At 31.9% G+C, this 16,790-nt stretch overlaps 1 protein-coding gene across 7 annotated transcripts in view; it reads right to left on the reverse strand.

Moving 5' to 3' along the window:
- The window catches only part of LOC130891024 (protein phosphatase 1 regulatory subunit 12A), a 68,224-nt gene that overhangs the window by 27,596 nt on the left and 23,838 nt on the right, over positions 1-16,790 (reverse strand). For 4 of the 7 annotated variants that reach the window (XM_057795501.1, XM_057795499.1, XM_057795500.1 and 1 more), the window contains 8 exons: positions 15,145-15,297; positions 14,259-14,340; positions 13,172-13,309; positions 9,040-9,211; positions 8,823-8,981; positions 8,571-8,739; positions 7,788-7,909; positions 7,568-7,639 (listed from right to left, as the gene is read on the reverse strand). In XM_057795501.1, coding sequence (XP_057651484.1) covers positions 7,568-7,639; positions 7,788-7,909; positions 8,571-8,739; positions 8,823-8,981; positions 9,040-9,211; positions 13,172-13,309; positions 14,259-14,340; positions 15,145-15,297 — 1,067 coding nt within the window. Of the gene's footprint in view, positions 1-7,567; positions 7,640-7,787; positions 7,910-8,570; positions 8,740-8,822; positions 8,982-9,039; positions 9,212-11,036; positions 11,169-13,171; positions 13,310-14,258; positions 14,341-15,144; positions 15,298-16,790 lie in introns of all 7 variants that reach the window. The other 3 variants (XM_057795496.1, XM_057795497.1, XM_057795495.1) reach the window with 1 other exon arrangement.

Consider the following 16,790-nt stretch of genomic DNA (forward strand, 5'->3'; position numbering starts at 1 on the left):
TCTTTCAAAATCATCTGACTGGCTTATTGATTGTTTAAATATTTAAGTTAAATTATGGTTAACGATGTTAGTAGGCAGTGGTTTTTCGTAAAACGAAAATTTCAAATCTGTCAAGGAATATTTCAAAATATTAATATAAATGTTTATGCTGAAACACAAATAGAGTGCATTAACGCGCAATTCACGTTCTTTTAACCTTTTGTACAAACAAAAATAATAAATGTCACTATACAACATTTTAATTTACAACAGATCTCGTCGGGCACTCGACGACCTACATGACTCGACTATTTCATGTTCCGAATAGCGAATATATCATATACGAAAATAAATTTTATAGACGACAATTCTTTTGTGACGGATTTAAACTGACTTTTGCATTTTAAAAATCATCTTTTCCAACGCCACAAATTTTAAACGGATAAATAACCTACAGTAATTGTAAAAATATATCTAATAATTGCTATTCGACTAGCTTCGAGTCGAAAAAGGAGTAGATTCTTCAAAATTATACTTAAATGAAGAAAATGAAAAGGTTTTTTTAAAATTTTATCCTACTGCTCCTAGTTTTCTGATTTTATAATAATTTCACGACGACAACAAATTTTAACTTTACTCAATAGAGGATTATTCAGTTAATTATTACAAAATAATAGTTCTTTTCTTTTACTTTTCTGTGCCCATAATTTTTCAACGTTGTTCTGATCAAAGTAAAGTGAATACCGACTAATTAGCGAAATGAGTCTCACATTGAAATTATTTTTGAAAATCTTGCTGAAAATACGATGCTAATATCAGAGACATTTGATTCGTTGTTTTGGTCCAGAACTGCCGAGACGTACAGAATGATGTCTTTCTCTGCTTTATTGATAACGAAAAGGTCTTTAACAAGGTTCAACATCACAAATTAATCAAAGTATTAAGAACAACCAATGTGGATGAAGGGGATATAAGATGTATTCAAAATTTCTACTGGCACCAAACCATTCACGTGACAACAGATAAATTAACAAAGGATTACTTAGCAATTAGCAGTGGAGTCAGACAAGGTATCCACTTTTATTTAACCTCTACACTGAGTCTATTTTTAATGAAGATAGGGAAATGAAAGATAGATAGATAACCAAACGACCCAGTTTTAATAGCAGACACTATTGAGGATTTACTAAACTGTGTTGGTAAATGGTACAGATTAAAGATAAACAGCAACAAGACAAAATTTATGATAATCAGCAGACGTAAATCACATGCACAACTTATGGTAGATTGTGCTGCACTGGACCGAGTAACACGCTACAAGTACCTCGGAAGTTGGTTGGCAGAGGACTGGGATGATGAGAAAGAGGTTTAAGAATATCCTCATCAACAAAAATATTAGTTTGATACCACGAATGCGATACACTAGATATTACATTATGGCCCGTATTGCTTTACGGTATAGAAACATGAACGCGTAAAAAATCAGAACAATAAATTGAAAGCATTTGAAATGTCGACTTTTCGTCGATCCTAAGAAAAATGGGGAAATACAGAATGAAAATAATCTATTTGGGTCACATACTCAGAGACCCAAAGTACCGACTTCTACAACTCACAATAGAGTGTAGGATAGATGGTAAACGAGGACTCGAGAGAAAGCAAATATCTCGGTTGGGGAACATAAGAAAGTGAAAAGGCCTGAGAAATATAGGAGATCTGGTTCACACAGCGACGGACAGAGAAGCCAGTGAAAATGTAATCGCCAACATTCAATAATAGGTAGCAGGACAAAATTATGATCAAAATCTATCAATCAACTCGTTCTTAAAGACTAACTGATAATGCAAATATTTTTGAAGTATTCAGGATTTAGATAACGATTTTTCTTGTACCAAATATTTCCATTCTTTCCCGTTTCCAGCCAACTTTCATTCCATTCTCCCTTCTAATCCCTTATCTCCCTTATTTAATCTAGTCTAAGGGGTTTTTTTCATTATTCTTATTATTGCTTCTTGTTTTGTTATTTGTCTCATCTTCCATTTCTTTTTACCCTAATTCTTCTATACTCTATTCTTTCTTACTGTCCAATTTTCATAGCATTATTGATATCTTTATGGTATTATGATAATCATTTCAACTTCTATGTCCCAGTATATTATTATTTTAATATGAAGTATTTATTCTCCCTATTTGCCATTTTTACCTCTATTTCCCGTCGTTTGTCAATACAGATATTTCGTACGTCGTTAATCTTTCCAGTGTCTTTGTATTTTTTTTCCTATTGTTCACAATAAATTATTATTTCTTTAATTTTCTATGTATATACTCCCATTTTCATATTTTCTATTTCTTTAATGAAAATATTTCGTTATTTTTATGTTGTCATTTTATTAAGATCTCTTCTGATTCCATTCTTACTATTTGTATTTTAGCCTTTACGGTCTCATCTGTGCCTCCCATAGCCCCATTGAACCCGCTGGGCATTTCCATCTCCAGACACCTTGATATTTCTGTTTTTACTACTATGTCGAAGGCTGATTTTTGATCAATACAGATTAAAACATTTATTCTTTTTATTTCTTTCAATTATTTTTCTTACTATAAATATATTGTCACCAATTTGTCTGTCTGGTATTTCTATTCTAAGTATTATTTTTTCCAAATTCTAGTGTATCATTTGTTAAGCATATGGCTTTATTATTATCGCATCAAATTTATAAAATAGAATATAAACAGACATCTTATTTTGTTTTGTTTCTCCCACCACTCTAATAAAATTCATGAAATGTTCATTTTGTTTAAATAACAAAAATACCAATAAAAAATATCGTAAATATTAAAAAAGAGAACTTTCTTTTGACGTATGTGCATATGTTAATTCGCGTGGTGAATAGAATATACGACCACACAAAAAATAAATCATCGGTTACGACAAAACTAAAAATAATGATGAATTCAACGTACAGCAACTTTTTGGTACCGCCGAGAGGTCGAAAAGTTATTTCAAGGTATACATGTGTTCCTTAATATGTACCAAAATATATTAACTCGCCCACGGATTTATATTTCTTGTGAAATTCAGGTATGATAGGCGCACTACTGTCTGACGTAAACGTTAACAATATAAACTCAAATAGAACAAGTAGCATTACAGGATGTCCCAATGTATAATTTTATTGCAGCTTAATAAAATCACTTCAGAAGACACACACATGGCGCTGCCATTGTCAAATCTATATGACGTTTATGAAGTACCAACTTTGAAAAGAGTATGAACAAAATTTCATGACATTAAAGTGAAGCTACTTTTGTTATTTTCAAAACGATGGATTCAAAACAATTTCGTGTGTTAATTTATTATTGCTTCAGAAATGTTATCCGGACTCTGCTCCATCGAAAAGGACCATTTGTTATTGGTCTGCTGAATTTGAACGTGGTCGTGTAGACACCGATGATGTTGAATGTTCTGGTCGTCCAATTGAGGTGGTTACTCCAGAAAACATCAAAAAAGTCCACAAATTGTGTATATCTACTCATAAATTGGAACTTCATGAGGGAGCTGAGGCTGTAAAGATATCAGAAGGCAGCGTGTTTACAATTATGCATTAACATTTGACCACGAGTGAAAGTGCGCCATGTTTACACATAATTAATCAGTTTTTTTGCGTCGATATGTGACAATAGATGAAACATGGATCTATCACTTCACTCCAGAACGAAAACGATCACCATCTGAGTGGACTGCAGCCGGTGAAACAACTTTCGAAGCATCCAAAGGCACAACAGTAAGCTGGGAAGGTTATGGCTTCGGTATTTTGGGATGCGCATAGAATATTTTTCATCGACTGTTTTAAAAAGGGATAGGCAATCAATGGCGAATACTACTTGGATCATTTAAATGCAAAAATCAAGAAAAAACGGCCTCATATGTCGAAGAAAAATCCACTGTTCCTCCAAGACAATGTACCGATTCACAATTCGATGCAACTATGGTTAAATTGAACGAATTGCTTCCTCATCCACTGTATAGTCCAGATCTGGCCCCCAGTATCTCAAAAAAATTCTCACTGGTAAGAAATTCAGCTCAAAGGAGGAGTTAATTGGTGAAACTGAAGCTTATTTTGAGGCAAAAGACAAATCCTTCTAGAAGCACGTCATCGAGAAGTTAGAGAAGCGTTGGAATGATTGTATTGCTCTCGAAGGAGATTACAGTGATGAATAAAATCAATTTTTAGCAAAAAAAAATGATTTTCGTTGTTAGTCATGCTACTTATTGAGTTATGTGTTAAATAAAAAATCATTTCACCTTACGAAACAGCGTTTAGAATTTTTGTGGTTACAAAACACTTTATATTAGGTTTAGGGGTGTATTAGGTAAGTTAGATTAGTTGGGCTAATTTCAACAACATAATATATAACTGCCAGATTATATATCGAGTGTTCCAACAGTTTTAACGCTTCATAATATTTGGTACATCAAATGAAAGAGCAACTTTCACTTATATAAAAGCGACTTTCTGAAGTACAAATTTAACAGTATCGACGCAGAGATGGAAATATTGAGGCTCAGAATTTCTCAGTATTGCCATAAAAATTGGAAAATGAACATAGAACAAATCTGGTAGGCGAAAATACACATAGAAAAATTAACAAAGTATCAACCAACAACAATCTTCAAGTTAAATTAACTGCTGCTCTGATAAATCAGTAGAAAACATCAATTTCTATAACAACTATTAGGAGAAGTTATCTTTGGAACTAGCAGGATGATTGATAATCCTGTGGGGATAATTGGATTCAGGATTACATCATATCCAGTGTAGTGATGCAAGTTAGTCCCGGTAAATAGGATTCAGCACTATGTCATATGTAGCAGACTCCGTTGTCGCCGTGTTTGCGACATTGAAATCCTCTGTCGGTGACAGGTTATTTTCGAAAACTGGGTATGTGTAGAATATTCTCCTATATTATGGGTAGTAAGGATATGGAAGTAGCAGTAATAAATAGAGAGGATGAAGAGGATAATCGAGAGAAAAATACAGAAAACTATATTCGGACCAAATATTACAGGAGATAGATAAGATTGAAGAAAAATAAAGAAATATGAGAAGAGCTGGTAAGAGAAAATATAATAAGATGTATAAAAGCACAAAGACTAAATAGAGTAGGACACATCATGAGAAGGAAACCTACAGAAATGGTGAGAATAATTTTATAAAATCTCGAATTACCTGTCAGAACCAGAATTCCATTGCATTGCGTACCAGATGCACCTAACCTAACTTAACCATATCTATACAGATAGATATTAAACTAGCATTGTTGTGGTGGAGGAATTACTACAAATGAAATGCCATCTACCAGATACAATAAAAACCAATCGCAAGAACATACCTCATCCAATAAATAATCCATAATTCGATGAAAATATATCAATGAGAAGAGAGGAACGATGATATTGTCCTGGAAAGGTAAAATGGTGGTTATGCTGTTAAGCATTAGTTATAGTGTTGGATTCATTACAAAAACAAAATTTTTAAAAGGAGGTGAACAACAGAATGTGGTAAAGTCAAATTGATGTTAACTACACGGCTCCAATGAATGGTTGATCGCACAGACCTTCCACTTCAACACATATAACTAGACTGGGAAAAAAACTGTACAAAAAAAGGCAAAAAAAAGAGATTATCCTTTGTGTTCCAATAGACAGGAAACCACGAATACGGGCAATTGTTTCGAAACATATAACACTTAAGAAATTTATATATTCATAATATGAATTACAATTTCAGTCTTTATAAAATAGCTAAGAAGGTATGTACTTGTAATTAATAATAAAGTTATGCTGGAGTGCAAAGGGTTACAAAAGTTGAATTATAAAGTACTGCTAGGACGGAAATGTTTCCGATATCTATTCTAGATATAGGGCTTGAATTTTATCAATTAAAAATAAATTTAATCCACTTTTAATAACGAACAGGCTATTCAACTATTTAATAATATTTAATCATATAATAAAATGAAATTTTATAAAAATTTTAATCTAATTTCTTTAGAATGGGTTTTATTTTTTCATTGTTATGTAGTAAGTCAACATCTTATTATATCTTTAGGAAGAGCTTAATTCTTTTCCTTTTCAGGATAGGATAAACACAATCTGGATAACTATCTCGAAATAAACTGTACAAACAGAAGGTTGTACGAGTGAAATACTCTATGTTATAAACCACACGAGTTAGTAAAAAAGCAGTCAGAAGTTTCCAGAAGAAATAAAAACATAATGGCTAATAAATATACCAAATTTAAACATTTATTATAAACTGTTGTAGATTAACTTTATTCCACAAATGTAAACATCAACAGTTGATTAAAACTCGGACAGTTTAAAATTCAATTACCAGAAAATTGACTGCTTATTTTTCTAAAAATAACATACACAGTCATGTATTAGAGTTAGTTACAGATATATAAGTTTTAGGAATGCCGAACTTCCCAGAAAACTGCTTTAAAAATCTCGTAGTTTATGTAATTAAAGAAAACAAGAAAACAAGGCAAGTGCCAAGTTTTTCATATATTTACACAATTTTTTGATTGGATTAATTAATATATCATTCGAGCTTACTATTTTTATCAAATATAAAAACGTTCAGAGCGTCATAACATTAACTTTAATAAATTTTGTCTATAAATCAGTACGTTTACACCACAACTATTTTACTTTACCTTCAGTATCTGAAGACGATAATTTGGTAATCGAAACGCGCGTCAGACAGTGTGTGTTCAGTATGAATATCGCCAACGGTTCCAGAAATTCTAACTTAGTTAAAAACTTTTCATATAATTATTCTTTCAGACCTGCTTATCGTACATGGTTCAGTAATGAATCTTTCGCTCCACTTGTTGAAAACACTTTTTTTACATTTGAATTTTCCCTATCAAATTGCTTTGAAGATACGTCTTACATTATATTGCACAGAAACTTTGTGTTTGAAATTAAAATTTGTTATATCAAAAACTTCTTCAGTTAAATTTCGCGCCTTGTAGGTGATTAATTCAGAGATAACATTATACTTCAAGCTTAAAGGTTTTTAGCTCCTGAACTGTTTTGTCATCTTCAGCTTGCCATCTGTTCCAGATTTCTAATAAAATACATTATCTGCTACGGCTTCAAAGAAGTTAGTTTCTCACCAGGTTAATTTCGAAAATGCGTTCTTGTAACATTATTGCCCAACTTTTGATTTGTTTTAACTAAACTATATTAGTTCTGTTCCCATATTCATGATTTTTAAAATAGATTCAATCATAACTTCTTTTTCTATAATAGTGTACTACACCATAATGTTGGAAATTTAAATGAAATAATATTTTAAAGCACTTAAACACAAGATAGTTGAACAATGTTTCAAAGAATGTATGGTAAGCAAAACCTTCAAAATTTTTAATGAATAAAAAATACCATTAATACTAACAACTAATTAACATTTTCAGCACGTAAAAAAAGAATCAAATCATTGCTATACAAATTTACTTCAACTATATGGTAATTTTAATTAAAATAAAAAAATCATAATGAAAAGTAAAGACTCACCTCCAAATGATTCAATTTAGTAGTATCATCACAGTCTTTCCCACTTGAAGAATCTTTTTCTTGTTCCAAATCCTGTAACGAAAAATTTCTCAAATAAAGTAGTAAATGTCCAAAAGTCCAAAAAGTGATCTATATGCTCAAGTTTATAACAATAATAATTAATAATAATTTTTCGCATTTTGCAATTACAATACACAATCACAAATAAATATGAACTTACATCTACGTTGTCAAATGAAACAACTCCTGTTGATCTTCTCTTGGGCCTTCTTCTCCTTTGTATAGCAGCTTGTGTGGCGAGAGTCGCTTGGGCATTTCTAATATCATTTTCTTTATCCTGATCTAAAATTAGAGCATACATGTTGGTAAAAAAATTATAAAGGGATCAAAAATTTGATGAGAAATGTGTTTCTAACCAGCCAATGAAGTGAACATACTTTTCAGCAAAATGCTGTAGAAGTCCACGATTATGTGAATTAGATTTGTGAGAAGCCTTCTTCAATCAACACAATACCTGCAGCACAATCTTTGGGGATTATATTGAGACTTCGGTAAATTTTAGTGTTTGTTTTAACGATTGAAGTAAATACACTCCGTAACAAAATGCTTTAGAAATCAACAATTGTGTCACTTGGGCTTGTAAGTAGCATACTCTTCGAGGGTTAGATTATGATTTTGGCGAATTGTTGTATTTGTTTTCAACAAATGAAGTAAATAAACTCCCCAGAGCAACAAAATCAATACGGCGAAGGAAATTTTTTTTTCTTTTATTAAAAGTTTGAGCCTATTTTAAAAAATAGGTTTTTCTTTTTGAGTCATTGGTTGTTGTATTTTTGGAGAATTTGATAACATGCTTTAAGTTTTCTTTCCGTGGCTACTGTAAATATAATCATCTAGGAGCGCTTTTAGCTTTTCTTTAACATTGTATTAAAATTTTTGCATTTGCATCAAATCATGAATTGTTTGAGAGTTTGTGGATTCATGGTAGAGCATAGAAGATTACCTTTTTCTTCTACAGTTTTAGGTTTTCTCAAAGGCAGTGTTATCGTGGTATCTGCAGTCTCAAGTGGTGCAGATGATGGTCTTTGGATAGGAATGGCCGGATTCGTTCTACGAATGAACGAAGGCGTACTTGGAGGTTCCGCAGGTTTTGAAGCGTCTTCCAATAAAAACTAAAATGAAAAAACTACTTAGCGCAATATTTAATTTACATAATTTATATAATCTTATTTTGTGAATAAAAATAGTTAAATACCTTGCTAGTACCATTATCCACTCGTAACCTCCAGGAGGGCCTCCTTTCATGTACTGTAGGTGGCTCTTCACTCTCTCGAGTTGTAATAACAGTGGGAGTACCAGTTGTAATGGTGGCGGTAACGACTACTCCATTAGGAGAATCTCCATTGGCTCCAGGCTAAAAATTAACAAATAAGATTAGAACATTTTTTAATAATGTTTACGTTATTAATTACCTTTCCCTCATTTCCACTATTCGGTTGATTTTTCTGTTTAACTAGCTGTTCAGCTGATTTTATTTCTTCTAAAGTAACACCCTGAGTTGATCGACGCGTTTCTCTAACCCTCTTTGCATGAGCCTTCCTTTGAGTTTCACTTTCTTCGTCCCGAACAGGAGGAACAAATGATCTATAAGTAAAAAATTGTTATCAAATCCCAATTTAATTTTAAAGCTGATATTATTTTATCAAAATGTAATTAGCAAACTCAAAATCCACAACCTGTTGATAAAAAAAATACAATGCACAGATTTGAAAATAAGCAAGTCAATATCAATCTGTACGTACTGGATGTCCCAATATAGTTAATATTTTGAAAAATGCTATTCTATAGTGATGATAGTTAAATAGAAATAGAATATGTTCATAGTTGTCATAGTGGGCGGCCAAGGGGTCGTTGAGCACATAGAGCTTCAGATAGTCCCGACGTGCCCCACTTAACATTACCAAAGACCGATATCCTTTAAGAAGCCATCAGGTGCTTTGGCTTTAACCCTTTGATGTCATTAGGCAAGTTGTGAGTCTTGCCCAAGTGTCTAAACCATGCTCATATGAGTGCAGGACACTCACACAAGACGTGGTATGCAGTTTCGTCCTTCTCCATGCAACAACGGCACTCCGGATTGTCCTTGATGCTCATATTGTGGAAATAGCATCTTAGGTAGCGCTGGTTACTAGCTAGATTTCGCGCATATTTAGTCGGAGCAGTTGTTTGGTGTGGGACGTACGAGGTCCATCTAAATGTACCTTTGCTTGTCTCATGCCAGGTATCTCTATCCATCTCCGCCGAGGCCACATTGCTAGTAGACCGTTGAGAGACTCAATAGCAACACTTTTGGCTACATCAGGGATGGGTTCTGGGCCTATCGGTAAAAGAATATGTACATATCTTTTGGTAACCAATTGACAAAATTGAGGCAACTATTACAGTAAGATATTTTAATAAAAGTAATTGCAATAGCACTGAACAAAACACTGAAGCTATTTTTAGTTTATGTCCTTTTTGACAAAGAAAAATTGGCCGAAGATAGAGATTGTTTTTTTGCAATGGCAAAAATTAGAAAATTTGAAAATAGACACAAACAGGAAAAAGCTGGAAAAGACAATTCACAGAACATATGTAATATCCACCTCATGTCACGATTTGATTATTGAAGGTAGTGGGAGTGAAGCAATTCGTAAAATACACATTTTATTAATTAAAAATTTCAACATTTGAAAATCAAGCTCATGGAAATGCAATAGAGTATTCAGTATATGTGTAACTAACTGAATTTCACACTGTTAGATAAATGCAGAACAACTATGTGATCCTAACTCAATTATTTTATTTATTATTCTTTGTAGGTATTCAAATATTAAATTTTATATAAAAACATTTATTGATATAACTTTATAATAATCAAGAATGTAATGATATGAGAATTCGTAAAACTTATGTGTTCTGATTTTAATGAGGTACTAGAAAATTTTGTTGAAAATGTCTATTACTTTGAAGAAATTAAGAACACATGAGTAATTTAATACACAAACATTGATCTGATTTGATTGAAGAAAAACCTTTTTATTAATACATTTAGGTTTTGTAGAGAAGAAACAATAAATATTTCTTATTTCTGGATGAGAAATTGCACAGTGAAGATAATACGAGAAAGGAAGCTAATAGGATTATAGTAACAGAATACTACAAGATGAAGGCTTGTGGAAGATCTAAGATAACAAAGTAATAATAACTGTTTGAGAGAAGTGACATTCAAATATGTTTGCATGATTCAAGTTTCATTTAAAGGTAACTTTCAAAATGGAAAGGATTGTTCTCGACCTTTCTTTGCAGTATTCTTCAATTATTATAGATGTTAGAAATTGAGTCAAGTTCACATATGAGGAAATTTTAGATTTTTGTATAGCACACAAAAACTGCAAACCTAGCAGGGCAAAAACTTATTATGACCTACTTAAAGAAGTTTTTGAGCATCTGCAGTCTGGTTCCAGTCGGCGTGATGGGAGTTGTCGACGTACTGGTATTAGTAGTCGGGCTAGCAGTACAAGTTGTGGGATTTGGTGATGGAATTTGTAACTTAAGACCACTGATAAAAATTTATACTTACTTTAGTGAAAAAAAAATGAATATCTTGTTATTTTGACGTACAATATTGTAATTTATATAATTTATGACGAAAAAGTATAGTCATTTACAGAAAGTAAGTCAGCTGACGTGTATGACGTCTATTAAAGTAACAGGTAAATATCTTTTTACTTATATAATCAACCTTTCTTCTTCTTCTTGTAAAATGTATCTGGATTTTACAATTTTAGAAAATACTTTTTAGTCATAAGATCAACTATTCACTATATTTTTGACACACAATACTGAAAAAAAATTAATATACATGTATAGAAACATTCAAATTTCTTTAATTTATTTTTTCTTAGACCTTTTGATATGTTGATGCTTCTAAAAGTTATTTTTCTCTTCTGATTTAAAATCAGTTTCTTTTATAATTTTTTATAGACAGATGAAAATTTGACGTTTGACTTCTATAAAAAATATTTTGATGAAGACTAAAAGAAGTCGAAATGTCAAATTTTCATCTGTATTTAAAAAATTATAAAAAATAATAATAAATCGGAAGAGACCAAAAATCAAGAACGTTTAGAAGCATAAACATTCAAACTTTGGCCTGAAATTATTATTTACATCCATTTTATAATAATTAAACATCTCACTTTTAATGACAAAAAGATTCATAAGAATATTTCACTATGTATAAAATAAATGTTAAGCTGTTTAAACCATAATGTGTAAGAAACACAGAAATTATACTATTACACATTATTGGTAAAAAATGTGAAAGTTGCATTTGATTAAGTTCAAAGTTTCATTATTTCAAGATTTTAGAAGCGATATTGATATATGTTATTGGGTGAAGGTAAAAACGCCTATTAGCAGTTGTTTAATTGAGATAATTAATTAAAACATTTCCCTAAACATTATGCATGTAAATTTAAAAATAGTTTTCGTTTTATTGTATGGTTTATATGTAATAATAGAAACAAAGATCTTGGATTTTCATTTTTGATTCACTTCAATGTAACTAACTTCGACCAAGCAATAACTAATATATTGAACAATTAAACTTGAAATTTTTTTCTTCTAGTAGTGTCTGTCCGATGCAATTATCAAGCCTACTATAACTTTGTTGGTTGCCGTTCAAAATAATTCTGTGGTAGCTAAGGTGAGCCTCTGCCTGAGGTTTTAGAGCCAAGAGTTTCTCCTCTGTTTCGATCTGATCCCCTATGAAGATCATGAAGAATCAGCTGCAGCAAGCTAAATCGTTTTTTATTCTTTGTTATGTGAACCAAATATTCTAAATTTTTTTGTTATTATTGATCTGACATGTTTCTTGTTCAATCTTTGTAGTACTATGGAATTGGTAACCTTGTTCATCCATGATATTCCTAATACTACTACTACTATTGGTACTAGGGCCCTAAAAGAGCCTCCAATCTCCCGAAGATCCTCTTTGACATCATCCACCCATCGTTCGCGCGGTCGCCAGCCCTCGAGTTTCTGCTCCAAGTGGTCTAGCCTTCTGATTCTGGCCCTCTTAACTTCTGTCACAAGGCTGAGGTGTCAAGGAGCTCGGTGTTTGTATGGCTGCGCCACACATTCTACTCGCACACTGGTCCATATAATCGGCATAAGATCTTTCACACGTGTCTCGCTCGAATACATGACAACTGGGCGGAGAATTATGCGATAAATCCGCTTTTTCGTTCTTCAATTCAGTAAATGTGACTTTAGTAGTCGTCTGAAACCGGAGTATAATCTATTCCCTGCTTTCACACGTTCTCTCACTTCCATTGATTTGTCATTATTTTTGATCACTAGTGATCCCAGGTTAAATGATTAAGTATGGGCTGGTTGTGTTTCAATTTTGCAGACAGTTTATATATCCAGATATGTATTATTTTTAGAAATAATTTCCATAAATAGCTCGTAAGGCTCTTGTTAGTTTTTTATATGAATTAAATTTTCCTCAACATATAAAAATAGTTAACTGTAAAATTAATTAAATTGAAACCATACCTTCTTATAAACTGCGGACTGTTACTAGTCGGCTGAGGACTAGATAATGGTGAGGTTTTTTCTTGTGATATGTTGGTTGTGGTATTTGTAATTGTTGTTGTACTAATTGGTATCTCCTTTTCTTCTTTTTTGGAAGACCTAGTGAAAAGAAAATTCATTAAATATATGCTTCAATTGTTATGTTGCACGTCATCTTTCGTCACCAGACAAAACTTATTGAAAGATTTCCATAAACTCTATCTGCTAATGACAAATCATAGCATTACAAAACTGATAAACCCAGATATCTTGCAATTTTCCAATTCATCCAAATGTGAATTTAATTTATAAAATTGTTCTAATTATATAAATGGTTGGAAAATTTTTATTTCTAAAACTTAATTTTTTAAACAAACAAGTATCCTAAAAATTTTGGGTTTTTACAAGTTATTTTTCAAGATAATCAGCAGATGGGGATGAGATTATTTCAAATCCATCACACAAATCGACAGTTTTCCTTAGAAAAATTTAAATAATAAACATTTGTCCCGTTTGACCAAAGATTAAAGTGGAATTATAACTTGTTTAAGTTTTAAAGATATGTATGTGACAAAAACTATCAAATTTTCAAAAAAATTGGATATCATTAGCCTACAACGTGCCATTCGGCTTGTTACGTTTTTTTCAAAAATTTTGAATATTCCTTTGATCACATATTGTGGCACAGTAGTCACTCCTGAATTATTTATTGTCCCTGGGCAATCAATGAAGTCGACTTCATGATTATAACCCTTTTAAAACCTATTTAAGGGCCTTCCTTTTGACCAGTCTACCTGAATGGTCAATAATATCCAAAGAAGTAAAGCTTGGTAAGCTTTCAAATTCATTTTTTTTGCTTTTCAAATTAAATGTTAAAAAACATTTAGGAAATGAGTACTGTGTCACTTGTTTTTCTGTAAGGAATATTTTTATTTCAGTCACATATTAAATAGTCTGAGAAGCTGTGATAATGAGATAAGTGAAATCGTATTTCTATCTACTTTTGATAAATTACGAATTACTCTAATTAGTCAACTCTATCATAACTCCAGTAATAAACATGGCTTACAATTTTTCGTTTTGTACGATAGGAGGTCTTCTTGGAGTAATTTCAGGTTCACTCTTTGAATTTTCAACTGAATTCGCCATATCTGAAAAATAATTACCACAAGTTAGCGTATTTGAGTAAGTCAAGATAAATATAGTATGATTTAAATCATACTTTTTTAACTCATTTTAGTGTTATGTATGTATGGATTTTGGGGTATCATGCGACACAAAGTATCTATTGTTGCTGCGATACTGGATAACCCAGTGTTAACAGCTGATCCGTTAATCCCACTCCTTTTAAAAAGTCTAGTTTGTTAGTGTTTCACATTTCGAGAGAATGTGGATAGAGGTTTCGTTCTCTGTGCAACACCACATTATCTGCTAGGTCTAACGACTTCAGGTGTTTGTTGAGGCGATAGTGCTCCAATAGAACTCGTGTTATTATTCCTAGATTGTTCTTACTCACGTTGATACATTCAGGATACCTACTCTGGTTATAGTTTCCCAGAAGTCTGCCTGCCCCTATAGGTTGTCCCAATAATTGGTTTTGCTCCCATCTACTTTCTTTTCCTCTGTTTTTTTCCATTGTTTTGTAGTTGATACCACAGAAGGGTTCAGGTCCTATAAAGGACTTATCTGCCCTCGCTTTAGTGAGCATTTCCCTTCGCTCCGGTGTGTCCCGGAATTCATTGTAGGGTAACTTTATTTTTCTTGCCTAGCTTGTTTAATTTTTCTAGACAATCCCAGAAAGAGTTTTAATTTTTTTTGCTTTATTTCAAAAATCTTTTCAAAATATTGCGTATAAATCATATAAATTATTTTCAGAAATTTTTATTCCAACAGTTTATAAATATCGATGCATGAACTTACAGAAATGCACATTTAAACTATTTAATGACACTTACTATTAATTTTAGTAGGACTAAGATCCGAATTCTGTTTCGTAATTTTTCTTCTAGATGTGATTTCCTCTTTGTCGTCAACGATTTTCTTAGGCACAACTGCATTCGTTGTAATTTCATTACTTCCACTGATAGCATTGATTTTATTCTTCTTTTCTGTAAAACGTTCAAACTAAAATCTAAAATAACAATCAAAACATGTAAATATATATGTATTATAACAAACAGTTCCAAATTAGTATAATCATTTGCCTAAACATGGTGATCATAATATTTTTATATCATTAATAATTAATGCAAAGTTCAAAAATTTCTCCCTCAATTCATTAATTGCTCATACAACTAACATACATTTACTCTCTTTATAAACTAACTCATCACTCAATAAGATGTGTGATTAACTAAAAAAAAACACATTTTTTGCCAATAATCGATTTTATTCATCAATAGCAATACAATCATTCCAATGATTCTCTAACTTATCGATGCCATACTTATAGAAGGATTTTTCTTTTGCTTCAAAATAGGATTCAGTTTCAGCAATCGCTTCTTCATTTGAGCTGAATTTCTTACCGGCAAGCATTTTTTTGAGATGAGTGAATTGCTCAGTAGTCACTAGGGGCCAGATCTCAACTATAAGGTAGATGAAGAAGCAATTTGAAGTGTAATTCATTCAATTTAACCATCGTTGCCATCGATTTGTGAATCGGTGCAATGTCTAGACTTTTTCTTTGACATATGAGGCCGATTTTCCTCGATTTTTTCATTCAAACGATCCAACAACTCTATGTAGTATTCACTATTGATTGTCTCTCCCTTTTGGAGATAGATGGGGAAAGCGCATCCCAAAATACTGAAGCTATAACATTCCCAGCTTACTGTTGTAAGTTTGATTTTGATTCCGGAGTGAAATTATGGATCCACGATTCATCCATAGACCCATATCGATGCAAAAAATCTGATTTATTATGTGTAAACATGGCCAAACAATGCTCTGAATCATCAACATGTTGTTTTTGATCGACTGTGAGTAAACGCTGCACCCAATTTGAAAAAAGATTTCTCATGGTCAAATGTTCAAACATAATTCTAACAAACTGTTTTCTGATATCTTTACGGCTTCAGTTATCTCATACAATTTTAATTTACGATTAGTTATAACCAATTTGTGAAGTTTTGTTGTTTTCTGGAGTAACCTCCTCAATTGGACGACCTCAACGTTTACAACAACGTTCAATGGAGCAGAATCTGAATAAAACTTTTAAAGCCATGGCTGAGCTTGTACAGTATTTTTTCTCACCAAGAAGCGATCTTAAATTAACACATGAAATTGTTTTGGGCCCATTGTTATAAAAATAATAAAAATAGCTGCACTTAAATAGCTGTAACTTTTTTCTGACTAATCGAAATGTCATTAAATTTTACACTTAGTCTTTCAAAAATTCACACGACTTATTGAGTGATGTTATATAATATATAATCACCTTGAGATAATTTAGAACTTTTGAATATTTATTACGGAAAAACTTTAATGAAACTATGGATCTCTCCCTCGTGATTCCGAACAAAAGAAACTAGATCCTTGCCTTTCTTCTCTAGCTATGTAAATAAATCAATATAAATATTAATATTTCTTTGAAATGATGTTA

The sequence above is a fragment of the Diorhabda carinulata genome, chromosome 3, assembly GCF_026250575.1.
Source record: "Diorhabda carinulata isolate Delta chromosome 3, icDioCari1.1, whole genome shotgun sequence".
NCBI classification, from domain to species: domain Eukaryota; kingdom Metazoa; phylum Arthropoda; class Insecta; order Coleoptera; family Chrysomelidae; genus Diorhabda; species Diorhabda carinulata.